This window comes from Lynx canadensis, chromosome A1 (assembly GCF_007474595.2).
Source record: "Lynx canadensis isolate LIC74 chromosome A1, mLynCan4.pri.v2, whole genome shotgun sequence".
Taxonomy (NCBI): domain Eukaryota; kingdom Metazoa; phylum Chordata; class Mammalia; order Carnivora; family Felidae; genus Lynx; species Lynx canadensis.
In genome coordinates, this window is record NC_044303.2 from 197266928 (window position 1) to 197283955 (window position 17028).

Consider the following 17028-nt stretch of genomic DNA (forward strand, 5'->3'; position numbering starts at 1 on the left):
AATTTAATATACAAAAAAAATCAATTATATTATCATATACCAGTAGTGAACAATCAGATACTGAAAACAGTTTTGGGGTGCCTGGGTGGCTCAGTCAGTTAAGTGTCTGACTCTTGATTTCGGCTCAGGTCATGATCTTGCAGTTTTGTGAGCTTGAACCCCACGTTGGGCTCTGTGCTGACAGCACAGAGCCTGCTTGGGATTCTCTCTCTCCTTCTCTTTGCTCCTCCCTCACTCTCGCTGTCCTCTCTCAAATAAATAGGTAAACTTTAAAAAAAAAAAAAAAAAAGAAAAAAGCTTTGGAATAACATTACAATAGCATAAAAAAACATGAAATATTTAGGGATAAATCTCAGCCCATATGCTGCAGTATGTGATGGAAAATAACATTAACTGAGAATCAAAAGACTAGGGTCCTGGTTCTGGCTTGTTTTGCAGCCCAGTGGTTTTGAATACTTAGGAGAACAAGTCCTTTCTCTTCTCTGGCCCTTTTTTCTAATCGGTACAGTAATAAGATTGAATCAGATCAGTGGCCCCTCAATTTTTCTATATCATGTATGCTTCTGAGAATTTGGAAAGAGGTACTGAACCTATCCTAGGTAAATGCTCTTAAGAAGAAAAGTTCGTATGTAACTTGAGGAGTTTAAGGGTCCTGCAGCACCCCATTCACAGACCCTCCCCATACCCCTCTGCCCAGTAAATACCTGGACCAGATAATTTGAGTTTGCCAGTGGTACTACTGTCTTAACGTTACTAGGACTTTTACAAAACTACCTGGAAGAGAATTCTTACAGAGCCCTAATCTCCATCAGCTCCCCACACACTGACCAGTTTGATGGAGGTGGGGTTCTCCACAACTGAGTAGGCAGGAAGAGGCAACATGATGAACTGCGTGGCTGGCGCAGAGGAGCTACTCTCACTGGGATCCTGTGGGCACACGGAGAGAAGGACGGTTTTACTGAGATGGAATAAAGAACAAACACCCAGGGCCACCCACAACACTGAAAGACTGATCAAGTCCAATAACAACACTGTGCTTGCCCAAAAAAAACGAATCTATGATCATCTCAAAACTTTAATTTAGAATAAAGAGAAAACTGTTACTGCAGAGAATGTGCTATCCTCATTTCACAGATGAGAAAACTGAGGTTCTAACAGACTTAGGATTCCTAAAATCACATAAGCACTTAGTGAAAGAATCCAACTCTTCTGACCCTGTCACATGTTCTTAACACCCTATCAATCTGCCTTAAGCAGGCAGGTGGCATGCTTCATTATCATAAATAGCAGGGAGGCAACAAACAAAATGGACTTAGGCCTACCATAGATTCCTCCGCAAGGGGGTACCTGCTCTCCTCTCATACATGTAGGCCATCCTACATTCCTCTCAGCCTAAGCAGAACTCCTACTCTCTAAGGATGCAACACTACCCAGGGTAATAGAGGGGAGCCACGCAGTGGGATCACTGAAGCTGCTCTTTCCCCTCAGCTGGGCATGACACTTATGCCACTGGAGAGACTCCTCTTAACTGTAAGTCCCATCGATCTGGCCTTAAGTAGAGCTTCCTTTTTCCTACACACTCTATGCCCAGGAAGACCATCTGAAAACTCTCCTCAACAGTTCAAGGTACTATTGTGTTTGCCAAAACAATCTTCAGGGAACATAAAATCCTAACAGCTTGACAGATCCTGGCTTCGATTCATGGATAGCCCATATCATTTAAATGCTGTTAATGTACCTCTGGACTATCTCATGTGAAGAAAACCCTAGCTATCATGGGCAAGAGGAGTTGGTAAGAGTGCCTAAGAAACTGAAGAGAACTTTAGAGTAAGCCCGGGGGCAAAAAGGTTCAAGAGGACTGTAGTCCTACTAGAAGTCCACACCAGTACTCTTAATTACCACTGCATGGCACTTGCTGCCTTTGGAGGAATTTCAGATAAAGCAATAGAGACATCAGTACCAAAGTCACTTACCCTCATGACAGTTACCACTGACATGCTCTCCCCAACCTGGGGGTGGGGCACAGCCAGGCTTCCGGTGGGGAGGTCCGGTGAGCCGTTCACTAAGGTCTCTTCAATCACCAGGCTTGTCTGGTACGGTTGGTGGCTCTCTCCTACCTCCAGGGAAGCCTCCTCCAGGAGCACATCCTGGCTGAGGATCTCTGAGGTAGCGATCTCTTGTACAGCACCTGGCTGGGCAAGGGCTCCCACCTCCTCAGCTAGGGCCTCCACAGCCAGGCACTGCTCTGCCATGCCTGCATGGCTGGGCACTGCCTCCGGGGCAGCACTGGACACAAGAGATGGCCCTTTAGGGGATATCTGGTTCTGGGCCACACAAAGCTCTAGCTGAGGGCAGTTCCGATCCTCCTGTAGGCTGCTCTTGGGGATGATGATGTAATCTGAGCGGGGGAGGATCTTGCGGAAACCTGGGATGTCCGGAACCACAGCAGTCAGTGCAGAGAGCTTAGAGTTCTGAGGATGAGTAAGCCAGGAAGGGGAAGACAAGCAGAGATAAATGGCATGAGACCGCATGGACACACATGTATGATGATTTTTTTCCCCCCTGTAAAAGGGTACCAGAAAGACTCCTCTCTTGACCCCAAGACTTAGTTAGGGTCAGCCTCCATCAACAGCAATGTCACCTTCATCTGAATCACAGTTTCACCAATGTAGCTTACTTGCTCAGTCACACAGGAGACAGACAGATAAAATAGATCAGACTCTGAAAGGGCACTGATCTTGGCATTTGAAACTGTGAGCTGGAATCCCAGATCTGCATAGTTTTGAGCAAATACTTTCCACTTTTTAGGTCTTGCTGCCCCATCTATAAAATGAAGAAGCTGAATTTAGCTATTTATGAGTTCTTCCCAGCTCCGGTACTTTAGGATTCCAAAGTGGCAGAAGATTGAAACATGAGAATGTACAATGTTCAGTAAAATCCCAAAAAGCCTAAAATACAAGTCAACAGGTCAAACTGGAACTCAAGGCAGCAAGCAAGGATTCTGATAACACTGGTTTCTCCCAGACTTACAAAGATGAACCGATCACATCATGAGACAAAGTGTGTATGGATGGGGATATCTGACAAGGACCTGAATATACTGGTGGGGGTGGGGGAGTGGGCCAGATAGAAATATGAACACTGACTAGGATCTTAAAGTTTAGAAAACACTTTCCCGACCTTAAAAACAACACTATTAAGTTGGGTACTATTATTATTCCTACCAAAACTTAGGGAGGTAAATTTTCTTAAAATACAAAATTAGAAAGTAATAAAGCTAGGACTCTAAGCCAGCTCTTCTAAGGAGAAAGGAAACCAGGTATTAAAAGCACAACCCTTCATGGCTAATTGGTACCCAAGAAAAAGGTGCTTTTGTTTTCTTTTTTCAAATTAAACTGAAAGTTACCCAATAAGTAAAACAGAAAAGTTCAAAGTCAACAGTTAAGTGAGAACTGAAATTAAATGGAAATAATTTCAGATGCATCTTTTAAAAGGAACACTAAGTCCATTACAAAAGGATCCTTAAATAAATCAAAAGCAAGAAGTCGATGAGACTACTTAAGGTACAAAGGAAGCACTCAGAGATGAAAGTTAAAAGAAGCACTCAGATGAAACATAAAAGCAGACAGGCCAAATCCTTTATGGAGCCTTTACTGGAGAGATAATGGAGAAATGACATTCTCAAGTCACCCTTTGAAGCAGACAGGTCAGGAGAACAAGATTAAGTGGTAGCAAATGCAAAGAATGATCTGGCCTTAATCAACAAATCCGAGCACAGAGAAACCAGGCCGGCCTGAATGACGCTGGAACCACGGGTCTTGCCACTTGGCAAGACACTGGAAGGGCTGCCGAGACGCCGAGCTGCCACAAAGTCTCTGACAGGCTTTCAAAGTATGCAGGCAGGAGGGTCTCACCTTCACACCAGGCAACATGGGAGAGTTCAAACACAGCACCTAAAGCCTTCCCCAGTCTTGGCACGTTCAGATGCTCATGAAATACCACCTTTTCTTATTATGTGGCCACTGGACACTTAACCTAGTAAAGAGTGATATTTATTGACCAAGGCAGTGTGTGCCAAGGACTCAGCTAGATGCTTTATGTTATCTATTTTAAACACTGTAAGCAGTTACTATTACTCCCCACTTTATAAATGAGGAAACTAAGACTCAAAGATTAAGTGATTCTTCCAAGGTCACAGCTAGTTAATATCAGAGATTCATGTTCTGGGCAGTAGTGGCAGAGATGACAATAAATATATAAAATCCCATGTGGATACTGCAGATGATTTACTTAAAAAAAAAAAAAAAAATTAAAGTGTTAATAAGGACAAGGAGTGCCTGGATGGCTCAGTCCAACTCTTGATTTCAGCTCAGGTCATGATCTCACAGTTCGTGAGTTTGAGCCCCACGTTGGGCTCTGCCCTGACAGTGCAGAACCTGCTTCGGATTCTCTGTCTCCTTCTCTCGGTGGCTCTGCCCTGCTCGCTCTCCATCTCTCTCTCTCTCTCAAAATAAATAAACAAACATTTAAAAACAAATTTTTTTTTAAAGTCTTAATAAGGACCTATATTACTGTCTACCTTTAAATGCTATTATCACTCTGGGAATAGGGAAAATTTTCTCGTATCAGGGCAAAAGACTGCTGAATTTATAATGGAGAAACCACAGGGGTATATGCACTTAATTCCTAAATTCCACTTTCCATCTCCAACAGGAATTGTCTCCCAGATTATTTATAAACAAATCATCTAAAGGAGGGGATACGAAGTGGTATCTCCAAAACCGTAGATAGCACAAAACTCTTCCAGAAGAGGAATGCCAAGCCAATAAGGACAACATAATCTAAATGGCACTGGCAGACGGCTCCACTAAGGGAAAACACAACCTCTTCTGCTGTAACACAGTTGTTGCATTCCTGAAGAACCTTTGCTCTATATTATCGAAAAAGAAAGTAGAGACAATGTTTCAACTGAAAAAAAGAGTTAAGGTTAACCCTGCAGTAACAAGGATATTTTTCCTGCAGGAATTTGTTAAAAACAAACAAAACAGAACAAAAAACAGCCCTGGGGCACCTGGGTGGCTCAGTTGGTTGAACATCCAGACTCTTTAATTTTGGCATAGGTCATGGGATCAAGCCCCACATTGGGCTCCACACTGAGCATGGAGCTTGCTTAAGATTTTCTCTTTTCTTTTCTTTTGAGCCTGCTTAAGATTTTCTCTTTCCTTTCTTTCTTTCTCCCTTTGCCCCTCTCACCTACTCGTGCTCTCTAGCTCTTTCTCTTAAAAAAGAGTAAAAACAAACAAACAAAAATAAGCCAGCCCTATTAATAGTTGCCAGTGTGTTTTGTTACTATGAACTACAAATACACAATGGCTGACAGGCACAAACTGGAAGGCACTCTAGAGTATTCTTTAATTCAAGCCTCAGTCTCCTCCATCATCTTCAGCTTTAACCTTGCATTTCTGCTTCTGGCACAGTGCACAACCACCAGCGGGTAACAGAAGAATGTGACATTATACAACGCAGCTATATCTACTTCTAAACTCTGCAAGCTAAGCCCACCTGCTGATTATGTTATAACTGATAGCAACCAGCACGACACATATTCATTACGTTCAATGAGTAACATGAACACTGTGCAGGAGAAATGCCTATACAAGCTACTACATGAAGACAAACTTGGGGCACCTGGGTGGCTCAGTCAGTTAAGTACCCAACTCTTGGTTTCAGCTCAGGTCTTGATCTCACTGTTCGTGGGACTGAGCCCTGTGCTGAGCTCTGCGCTGACAGCACAAAGTCTGCTTGGGATTCATTCCCGCCCCCCCCCCCAGCCCCTCCCTTGCACATGCATGCTCTCTCTCTCAAAATAAATGAATAGACCTTAATAAAGAAAAACTAGGGGCGCCTGGGTGGCGCAGTTGGTTAAGCGTCCGACTTCAGCCAGGTCACGATCTCACGGTCCGTGAGTTCGAGCCCCGCGTCAGGCTCTGGGCTGATGGCTCAGAGCCTGGAGCCTGTTTCTGATTCTGTGTCTCCCTCTCTCTCTGCCCCTCCCCCCGTTCATGCTCTGTCTCTCTCTGTCTCAAAAATAAATAAACGTTAAAAAAAATTTAAAAAAAAAAAAAAAAAAGAAAAACTAAAAAAAGATTAAACGGACTCAAAGTTTTCCCAAGAAAAGGAAACGAGAATAGGAGGCTGGTCTTCCCAAGGCCTTCACCATTGACCCAGTGGAGAAATTAGCTGGAAAACAAAATTACTTACAGGATCCAAACCTTCTTTCTCTAGTTTGGCTTTCTCCAGATAATAACTCCTCTCAGCCACACTCAGGAGCCTCCAACTTTCACTAATCTTCTTATTGATCTCGGATTGAGGGAGGTGGGGGAGCTCCTGCTGCACTTTCAAGTAGATGTCGTAATAGTAGAGAAGGTAAGCCGACCTAAAGGAAGCAGTGACCTCTTCAGATTTTCCCTCATTCAACCAGTAAATACTGCAGTGTTAGGGTTTGACAGTAAAGAGGCAAAAACCTAGCTTTTTATTTCAAAGGATTTAACCAAACAGGGACTGAAGCAAACAAACATTTAAATAACAGCCCCAGATGGTGTACGGGTTTCTCCCTCCAGAAAGCTGGAAGCAGAAGCTTGTCTGATTCACTTTTCAATGGACCGCATTTTCTACAGGAATGACTGACTTTAAAGGCCAGTATGAGCAAAGATATACAAGTGCCCTGTCACTCCTCTCTCAGGGAAAGGTTACTTAGGGGACTGATCGCAATCTGGTTATCACTCACATGCTTTACTCCTCTACACAGCCTCTGGCCATCTCACTGGTGAACAGCACCTCCCCAGAGTTGAGAAAGGGAAGTAAATGAACTACCAAAGTAACCTGAAACTGGTAACTTCAGCAAGAAGTTTGGAGTGTTTAGTTAAGAGGGAGATTAGAGCTACAGTATGGATGGTCTTTATAGACATCGTTGATACTGTTTATGATTCTGTATTTTTATTAATGCCCGATTTTAAATGCTTCAGTATCGACAATTACAATAATAAATAACACAGTTCATTTGTACATAGCTTCCACCATTTGTATAGTACAATTTCCAGTGACAGGAAAACATGATCATAATCTGGCCAGGAATGGCAATTGCTGGTATCACTTCCTACTTCCCATCCCCTTCTCCCCACAACACCACACCCGTTCAATAACAGACATGGCACTCTCAAAGAATCTGGACACAGCCCAAGGTCTTCCTCAACACAGTTTTCCAAGCAGCTTGTGTTTATAAATGTCAGCTACCTAAATGTGTTGGCTAACCTGGGTTTCTTGGCCTTTTCTCCATGTATTTTATACTTTTTCTTCTTCTTGGGTGGCCCAGGAGAGGTATAACAGTAGGCTTCCTCAATTTCCTCCATCACGACAGTTACCTCAGTACCATCATATGATGCATCCATGGCTAGAGCAAAGGCAAACACAAACAAGTTTCAAGAATCTATCCTAAAAAGGACAGCAGGCACTTGATCCAGTGATCCCCTATCTCTGCCAGGCCCTTAAGGTTCAGTTATTTCCCAAACTCAGCAGATCCTAGGAAGCACTGGGAGGAGGGGGGGTGGGGGCGGAGTACTTAACAAACATACAGATTCCAGGGTTCCACCTCAGCTTTTCAGAATCCGAAATCTCCAGAGGGTATGGAAATCTGCATGCTTAACAAGTGTCCCAGGTGATTCCTTTGACTAGGCAAATTTAGGATCACTAGCTTAGACAGCCCATTTGCTTATAATCATTCATGGGACGTAATAATTCTTCAACTCAAAGAATAGCCCCCACATTATAAGAATTCCATATGGTAACAGGTAAAAAGAATACTTAGCCAGGAGTCAGAAGTTCTGGACCCTCTCTCATGTTTCATTACCTTAAGCAAACTGCTTCAATGATTCATTCAGACACGCAGTAAGTGGCTGTATGTAATAGATTTCTTTACACTCTGCCAGCTTGTGTGACTTTGAGCAGGTAGGTCCTTCAGCTAGTTCAGGTTCGAGTCTTTCACATATAAAAAGAAAGATGTCTCATCCACCTTTGCTACAGATTTACAGTGATAAGGCTCAAAGGATACCATAGAAGTAAGTCTATTTGAGAATAGTCAAGTGCTACACAAAATAAAGGGTTCATTAGTAAAGATTAATAATCTGTGGTTTCATGACATGCCTAAGGCCACCACACCCAAATAGGAACTTAACAGATTTTTTTTTTTTTAACTGAAAAAGCCAACTCTCCGAGCCTTCTTTCATTACACTACACGGCTCCCCATCTCCACTGGCAATCCTCTAAACCAGCACTGTTCAATACACTTTCTGCAAATGATGGGAATGTTCTGTATCTGTGCTCTCCAATACGGCTACTAAGCACCTGAAATATGACTAGTATGATTGAGGAACCAAATTAATTTGGTTTTGTTTAACTGTAATGAATTTAAATTAGCCACATATATGGCTAGAGTACTGGACAGCTTAGGTTTAAACAGCAATCTGACAGACCAACATTACTGTCCGGCCTAAGAAACAGAAAATCTATGAACAGATTTTGCTGGAAAAAGAAAGGCACAAAAAAACCTGAATGACGAGTTCAAGAAGAGCTAGTATATTTGTGGCCACAAGAGCTAGTATATCTGTGGCCACGTTCTTAGTAGGAGTTTTACCCAAAAGACTCCATCCTTAGAGGGAGAAAGGTTTCCAGAAACCACTTCAATTTTATGAGACAGAAATGATACACTGTTGTTGCTCCTGAAAATCTGTCAGAAGAGAACTTAGGCTTCTGGGAGGAGGGAGTCGGAGCAGAAAACACAGGAGACATCTGTGTATTACAAAGCCCACTCACATCTCATTTAAACCTCACTCAACAAATGACGAGGTTACCTGGTTAAGGTATAACGAGAAAAAGAGCACTGCATGTTGAGCAGCGCACGAAGACCTGGCTTCAAGGCTCAACTCTAACCATGTGATCTCAGACAAGTCGATACTCCACCCCGAATTTCAGTTGTTCCTTATGTGCGATGAAAAAGCTGAAACAGGTAAGCTGCTAAATTTGGGGAAGGCAAGAATACCTTTGAGAATGCTATGAAAGCTAAAAACCCTCCCCTAGAAAATGCAGACAAACAATGTGTCACCTATAACTTTAAAGACACCCCCAGTCAAAAACACATTATTCCCAAGGTTCTTTCTCATTCTGTGTCACTTTAATGATTTCCCTTCCCATTAAAACAAATAAACCCTGCATTCTGTCACAGTGCAACCCAGGAAGAGAATATAACCCACAACTTGGTTGGGTAAGTTAACAGACCAGTGCCTTCACAGGGTAAGGGTAGCTAGAATTCAAATCAAGGCTATGTAGGTACTGTCCTTTTTTTGCCCTTAATCAATTGACTTTTCAGCCCTTGAGAGTCTTGCAAAGAAAAGCAGTAACTGCCGGAAAGCATCTGTAAAAAATGCCATAGAAGGTTTTAGCACCCAGAGCAAAAACAATTTAGGAAACAGAGTCATTACAACCACCTTGGGGTGGGGGCAGGAATAGATTGCCCTGGGTTTTTGCTTGTTTGACTACCCCATTTTAACCTGGGTCCAAGATGATTTTCAGACCCTAGGCCTCAATACACCAGTGCAAAAAAAGGCAGGATAATATAAAGGTTAAAACCAAGAGCTCTAGAAGGCAAAAGATCAGGATTCTAAGTTACCCATTTTAACGGCATCCACACAGAGCTCTATGACCTTGAGAAACCCACTTACTCTCTCAGCCTCACTGTTCTCATCTGTAAAACAGGATTAAGGGCAATACGTGAAATCGGAGACACTTTGTTCTTTCAGATGCTCCTCATAACCTCACGAGATGGCCTTTGACGGTTCGACTAGGGGCCATGGCTTGCCTTTGAGCTAGTTCTTTCCCCTCTCGGGGTCTCAGACGTCCCTTCCGAATGCGGAAGAACACTAAGGCTTACTGCCCCTATTCTGTGGAAGTGGCAACAGGGCTCCGAGAGCCGCAGGACCCGACTCGAGGTGGCCCAGCGGGTCGGTGGCACAGTGCAGCGAGGTGCCCGAGGGCGGGACTTACCCGGAGGAGCGTGCACGCCGCGCGGCTCACATTCCCGGAGGCGTCCGGCCCGAGGGCTCGACGAGGGGGCTGGCCGGCGCACTCGCGCTCCCCGCTGTCGGCGAGAAGCGGCTCCAGTCGTGACAGCGGCAACAAGGAAGTGGAGGCGAGGGCTCGCGCGCGCATCCCGGGGGCTGGAGGAGCCCCGGCCCCGCGGCCCCGCCCGGCGACACACGGCGCGGAGTCGCGACAGCTCCTCTCGCTCCCCCTCCTCGGAGTCGCGATATGAGGTCGTGGAAGGCGGCTACGGGAGCACAGGTTCGCTCCGCAGGCTCTTCACCGACGCCTGCCGAGGGCCCCGGGGGTCAAGCCCCGGGGAACCCGAGGAAGACAGCAGGGACGCGGGCGTCGCCGCAGCACCGGTTCCGCGGCGGCGGCGGCGGCGGCGGCAGCAGCGGCAGCAGCACACCTCGGATCGCCAGGGAGACCCTTCCCGGCGGCCCTCGCGGCGCGCCGGAAGCGGCCACCTGCGCGTGACTGCGTGCGACCCTTTGCGCAAGCGCAACAGTCCAGCCCTAGTCGAGAGGCGGGCCCATAGGGACTCCTTAGATGCTTAGAGGGGGCTTGGTAAGGCGGACGGACTGCTTCCGGCTAGAAGTTCCGGGAGGAGGAGGAAGCTGCGGCCGCCCGCGGTGGGACGCCGGGGCCGCTTAGCCCTCGGGCGTTGCCGTAGGGCGCTCAGGTAACTGGGGCGGGGCTGTGCCGAGCGTGAGAGGTCGAGGCCACGCCTCACCTCTCAAAGCCACGTCGGGCCCTCTGGAGCCCCAGCACCTCCCTTTCAGCACGGTGTTCAAGGCCTGACCCCAGCCTTGCCCAGTCTGTCCCTGCTTTTTCAGGATAGGATTCTTACTTGTTAGTGCCGCATCAAGCTGTCCTCACCCGGGTGATCTGCCCCCAATCCGTCCTTCTGCCCCACACACAGTTATGATAGTGAATTCCTGAAGTGAAACCTAGCCGAATGACCCAAGTGGAGACGGTCTGGAATCGGACAAGAATGGTATACTATTTTCCCGCCAGTGTCACAGAATGTTCCACATTTGTACAAGTCCCTGCACGACCCTCACTGTCTTGCAAATGTATTTCCAATCTGCATACTTTTCTCCATGTACCACTGTCACCAACATCCTGGTCACCATTGTTTCCTCCTGGACTGATGCAGTCTCTTCCCACCTCCTCTCCTGTAGCTCTGCCATCTGCTCTCCACACAACAGGCGGAGTGATCTTTTTGCACTGTTAAGTCTGATTCGGTCACTTTCTGCTTAAGATCACTTAGTGTCTTTTCATTCACTTAGAATAAAATTCAAACTTAGCTTGACCTACGAGACTTTCGCTTGGCTCTTGCTTCATTCTCTTTCCGTGTCTCCTCTCGATACTGGTAGTTCCCAGAACAGGGTATGTAGCACTCTGTAAGTGTTCAGAACACTGACTTCGTGCCGAGTCTCCCAGGAGTTGAATCCCAGTCCTGTCGTGTGTAAGCTGTGTAAAGCATGCAAAGTAACAAGTTACGTTTATGAAGTAGATCGTCAGTAATTGGTTTCCATCTCCTCGGTAATCAGTTCTCATCTCAGTAAATGGTACCACCATCCATGGGATTGCTCAGTGCTCCAGCCAGAAATCTGGGAGTTACCTTTTGACTCCCCCTGCACCTCACATGCAGTCCATCAGCAAGATCTGCAAAAACATAGACCCAAACTGACTATTTCTCACCATATCCACTATTCCTGTAATCCCAGTCACCATTCTCTCACTTTGGGACTCACACAGCAGCCTCCTAACTAGTCTCCCCTGCTTTCTCTCTGACCCCCTTCAGTTCCATTCTTTACCTAACAGTCATCTTTCTCCTCACTTAAAATCCTTCAGTAGCTTCCCTTTACATTCAGATTAACATATCCCAACCGCCTATGGCCTATTAGGCTAGCTTGCTTTCATCTTCAGAGTTAGGGCCACCTCTTGGGGAAATGATTTTAACCATCAGGTTCTCCACTTTGCAACCAAAGGACTCTCTAAAGCGCAAATCTGGGGCACCTGGGTGGCTCAGCCGGTTAAGCGTCTGACTCTTGATTTTGGCTCAGGTCATGATCTCACAGTTTGTGGGATCAAGCCCTGCGTAGGGCTCTGTGCTGACAGCATGGAGCCTGCTTGGGATTCTCTCTCTCTCTCTCTCTCTCTCTCTCTCTCTCTCTCTCTCTGCCATCCCCCGCTCACACTGGCTCTCTCTCTCAAAATAAATAAACATTGAAAAAATGCAAATATGATCATGTCATTCAAATAAACAGACCTCTCTGGCCTCTTACTGTCCCAGGATCAAGCTAGAATTTCTATGATTTGGCTCTTGCTTTCTTCTCCAGAGACTTTTTTTTCCTGACCATGCCATCTTGTTTTATATAGTACTTTATTGCCTTTACACCCATTTCCTTCTATTTCATGAATTCCTAGTTGTTTATACTTTCAGACCCAATATCAGTGGTTTCCTCTTTGAAGTGCACTGCCCATGCCCCACCCAGTTGATCATCCCCACTTCTGTGTTCTAGCTCATAGTACTCTGTAACCTCTTTTATAGTTTTCCATACACTGTAGTGCTTGTCTTCTCTGAGTCCCTGGTGCGCTCCTCAATGGTGAGCACTATGTTCCATCCATCTCTGTATGGCTGGCATCGAGCACAGTGCTTAGCACGTAGAGGATGCCAAGAATGAATAGATAAGTGTGGAGGTGGTGATAGAAGTCAGTGCTTGGAAAGTTGCAGTCACAGTAGAAGGTCACAGCCCCCTGTCTTGTGAGGACTCTCATGATAAACTGTCTGCACAGGCAATTAGCAAAACTGCTGCTGCCTGCTCATGTTTATTTTTTTCATAGCCATATCACACTCTATCATTCTCTTATTTATCTGTTCAGTTACTGTTGATCTTCCTCCACCATACTGTATATTCCATAAGGGCGGGGACCTTGACTGTGTTGTTCATCACGATATCCTTGCCACTTGGCACCGATAAATATTCAATAAACGAATGTGTGGCTACCACAAACATCCCCACAGTGAAAATCCTTCCAAGCCAAATAGGGGTAGAGCTTTGAAGATCTCATTTTGTTGGCATTTCAAGCAGGACTATGGAGTAGCAGAAATGCCACGAATTCGGAATCAAGAAATCTGAGCTGTATGAACTTGGGTAGGCCCTTCTCTTGGCCTTAGTTTCTGTTTTTAAAATGAGTCAGAAAATAATCCCTTGAATTTATACAGCACACTGCTATTTGCAAACCTCTTCACCGTCTATTATTTCAATCTACTCTCATATCAGAGCAGACATTATTATTATTTCTGCAGAAGCTCGGAAAGTGTAAGTGAACTAGATCCTCTGTAAGATCTCTTCTATTTCAAACATACTACGAGTCTAAATAAGTAATCCCTACCAAAAGCAGCAGTATGAATCCTGTTTTCTCTTGATTTGGGCCTTATGTTATCATTTCCTAGTAGGATTTTGAAAAATCTGACCCATCGTTTAGGGGGAATCTGTGATCTTTGGTTCCCGACAGGTCCTCCATTTTGTCTCCTCAGCTTTCTACACTTGTGACAAAACAAGCCAGCAGGAGGGACACACACAGCCCTGGTAATCGTGGCCCGGCCCTCATTCTGCGGACATGGCAAACAAGGGGAACAAGAAACGTCGGCAGTTCTCCCTGGAGGAGAAAATGAAAGTCGTGGAAGCTGTAGACTCGGGAAAGAGGAAAGGCGATGTGGCAAAAGAATTCGGTATCACTCCTTCCACCTTGTCTACATTCTTAAAGGACCGCGCCAAGTTTGAAGAGAAGGTCCGGGAGGCATCCGTAGGACCCCAGCGGAAAAGGATGAGAAACGCTCTCTATGACGACATCGATAAGGCTGTTTTTGCTTGGTTTCGAGAAATCCATGCCAAAAACATTCTTGTGACTGGTTCTGTCATTCGGAAAAAAGCACTAAACTTGGCCAACATGCTTGGCTATGACAACTTTCAAGCAAGTGTGGGCTGGCTGAACAGATTTAGGGATCGCCACGGAATTGCTTTGAAAGCAGTCTGTAGAGAGGATAGTGACAGATTAATGAATGGTCTAGGAATAGATAAGGTTAACGAGTGGCATGCAGGGGAAATTATAAAACTGATTGCTGACTACAGCCCAGATGATATCTTTAATGCTGACGAGACAGGAGTGTTTTTCCAGTTGCTTCCCCAGCACACGCTTGCTGCTAAAGGGGACCATTGTAGAGGGGGCAAGAAAGCAAAGCAGCGGTTGACAGCACTCTTTTGTTGCAATGCTTCGGGGACTGAAAAAATGAGACCATTGATTGTTGGTAGGTCAGCCAACCCACGCTGTCTCAAGAATGTCCATTCCCTCCCTTGTGATTACCGAGCCAACCGGTGGGCATGGATGACGCAGGACCTGTTTAACGAGTGGCTGATGCAAGTGGATGCCAGGATGAAGCGGGCAGAACGCCGCATCCTCCTGCTGATTGACAACTGCTCGGCTCACAACATGCTGCCACGCTTGGAAAGGATTCAGGTGGGGTACCTGCCCTCCAACTGTACTGCCGTTCTGCAGCCCCTGAATCTTGGCATAATTCACACCATGAAAGTGCTATATAGAAGTCACCTCCTGAAACAGATCCTCCTCAAGCGCCACAGCAGTGAGGATCAAGAAAAAGTGGACATGAGGCAGGCCATTGACATGATCGCTGCAGCATGGTGGTCAGTCAAGCAGTCCACGGTGGTGAGATGCTGGCAGAAGGCGGGCATCATCCCTATGGAACTGACAGATTCCGGCCCAGAAGCAGCAGCCAGTGAACCAGAGATAGCCACTGAAGAGTTGTGGCACTCCGTGGCTATTGCCACCTGTGTCCCAAATGAAATAAATTTCCAGGACTTTGTCACTGCAGACGATGACCTTATCATCTCTCAAGATCTGATGGACACAGAGGTCATCCAGGGCACGGAGGCTGGTGAAAATACAGATGAAGCTGGAAGTGAGGATGAGGGAGAGGCATCTTCACCACAGCAGCCAAAAATCACCATCACAGAGGCCATCTCAAGTGTACAGAAACTCAGACAGTTCCTTTCCACTTGTGCAGGTGTTCCTGATGCCGTTTTTGGACAACTAAATGGCATAGATGAATATTTAATGAGAAAAGTGACACAAACTCTTGTTGACTCCAAACTTACAGATTTTCTCCAAACAAAATAATGTAGGAATTAACTGTCCCTTTTAATTTAGAAAATGTAGTTTACAAGAATAAAGTGAGTTTTGGTTTTTTTTTAAAGATAGGATACGGAACTTAAATTTTAAGATTTTGATGACAACGTTCCAGTCCTCTGAAATAATCAGGAAACTTCCTTGAACGGTATTTGGAAATGAAATTTGACTACTATGTGTGTTATCTTTTGATTCATCAGATGGTTCCCCAAGTTGTCTGCACCTTAGGGTCTCTTGAGGATCTTCAAAAAAATTTGCAAAGCCCAGGCCTTATCCCAAACCAATTAAATCACAATCACTGGTGATGGGTCACAGGCATTAGTTTGTGGAGCTCCCCAGGTAATTCCGATGTGCAGAAAAGTTTATTGGATCGGCCACAGGAAAGTCAAACACGCTGTGGGGCTAGAGCCAACTTTTTCCCAGTAAGTCTAGCTCAGTGTTTTCCAAATGCTAGCTAGCTCCCTTTAGAATCACTTGGAAGGCTTGCTAAAACCCAGATTGCTGGGTTCCACCTCCATATTTTCTGATTCGGTGGGTCTTAGGTGGGGCCCCCAAATTTGCAATCCTAACAAGTTCCTAGGTTATGCTGATATTGATGTGGTCCAGGATCCATACTTTGAGAACCACTGGTTTAGCTGGATTCCAGTACTTCTCTCTTCGTTTGGCCATCTGAAAACTCCCACTCACTAACTAGCAAAAAAGAAAAGAAAAAAGAAAAGCCTTAGCTGTTCTTATTCCAGATCTGTTGACTCCTTTCTGCTGATTTGGTAATCTACAACCTTCCTAGCTTTTCTCCTATATGCCCCACCAGTTAGCCAGGTATTCAGTAGAGGTACATCTGTCTGTGCCCAAAGAATTAACAGGAGTCACCTAGCATATTGACACATCTTGTAATACTTGAGGCTTATTGCTTATAGGGAGCTGGGGCACAGGGGAATACGAGGTGCATTAAAGAGGAGATACAATACAAAGCAGGAGGCATGGTATAATATCAGAAAATCCTGCTAATCAGGATCACGGGAGAGAACATACGGCCCAGTGTACCTCTCACTTTCCAGACAAAGTGAGAGGGAAGTTTGTGGGAGCGAGGACATGTGTGACAGGGTTTGGCTCATCCTCTACTTGGATCATTTGCACTGTTCTCCACACCTGTGGATAATCCAGCCTGGACTTTATGATTAAGATGAAGGCACACTATGTTTACCTTTACTGAAATTACTTCACTTTTATGCCTTTATGTTTGTTCTTCAGAGATATCTGCTAGAGCTGAGTTGATTTTAAGTGATTTAGGACTGTATAAACTTATGACCACATTTATAATATTAAAGTTGCTTTCCCATAAAGAAGGATATTATTAATATCCTTGATACCCTTTATAACCCTGGTATCTATTCCTAATATGTGAGACATCTGTTTCATTTTTAGAAGGTATGTACAATACCTGTCAGTGTTGTCGGGTAGATTCCCCCCCGTGCCCGCCCCCTCCCCCGGCCTACACACACAGCTTAATTTTGTGGTTACTTCAAAAACCCGTGGCCATTCAGTGATTTTTATTTCTGTAGTCATTTTAATTGAAACACATATAAAGCAGATTAATTATAGAAAGTATTGCTTCCATGTTGAACAAAACAACAACAATCACAAAAAAAATGCTTAAATGGATTTTTAAAACCTTGT

At 45.1% G+C, this 17028-nt stretch overlaps 2 protein-coding genes across 2 annotated transcripts in view; one reads left to right on the plus strand and one right to left on the minus strand.

Moving 5' to 3' along the window:
• HMGXB3 (HMG-box containing 3) overlaps positions 1–10554 on the minus strand; it is a 46901-nt gene extending 36347 nt beyond the window's left edge. The window contains 5 exon segments of the mRNA XM_030327337.1: positions 825–927; positions 1974–2471; positions 6262–6436; positions 7312–7450; positions 10096–10554. Coding sequence (XP_030183197.1) covers positions 825–927; positions 1974–2471; positions 6262–6436; positions 7312–7448 — 913 coding nt within the window. The 5' untranslated portion in view covers positions 7449–7450; positions 10096–10554.
• A 187-nt stretch (positions 10555–10741) lies between these two features.
• On the plus strand, positions 10742–15654 carry TIGD6 (tigger transposable element derived 6). Its single transcript, XM_030329480.1, has 2 exons — positions 10742–10816; positions 13685–15654. The coding sequence occupies exon 2, from the start codon at positions 13768–13770 to the stop codon at positions 15340–15342; it is 1575 nt and encodes a 524-aa protein (XP_030185340.1). The 5' UTR covers positions 10742–10816; positions 13685–13767; the 3' UTR covers positions 15343–15654.
• Positions 15655–17028: the final 1374 nt, after the last annotated feature.

Excerpts from the sequence above, each read along its gene's own strand:
- TIGD6 (XM_030329480.1), top strand. The coding sequence starts at position 13,768 with ATGGCAAACAAGGGGAACAAGAAACGTCGGCAGTTCTCCCTGGAGGAG.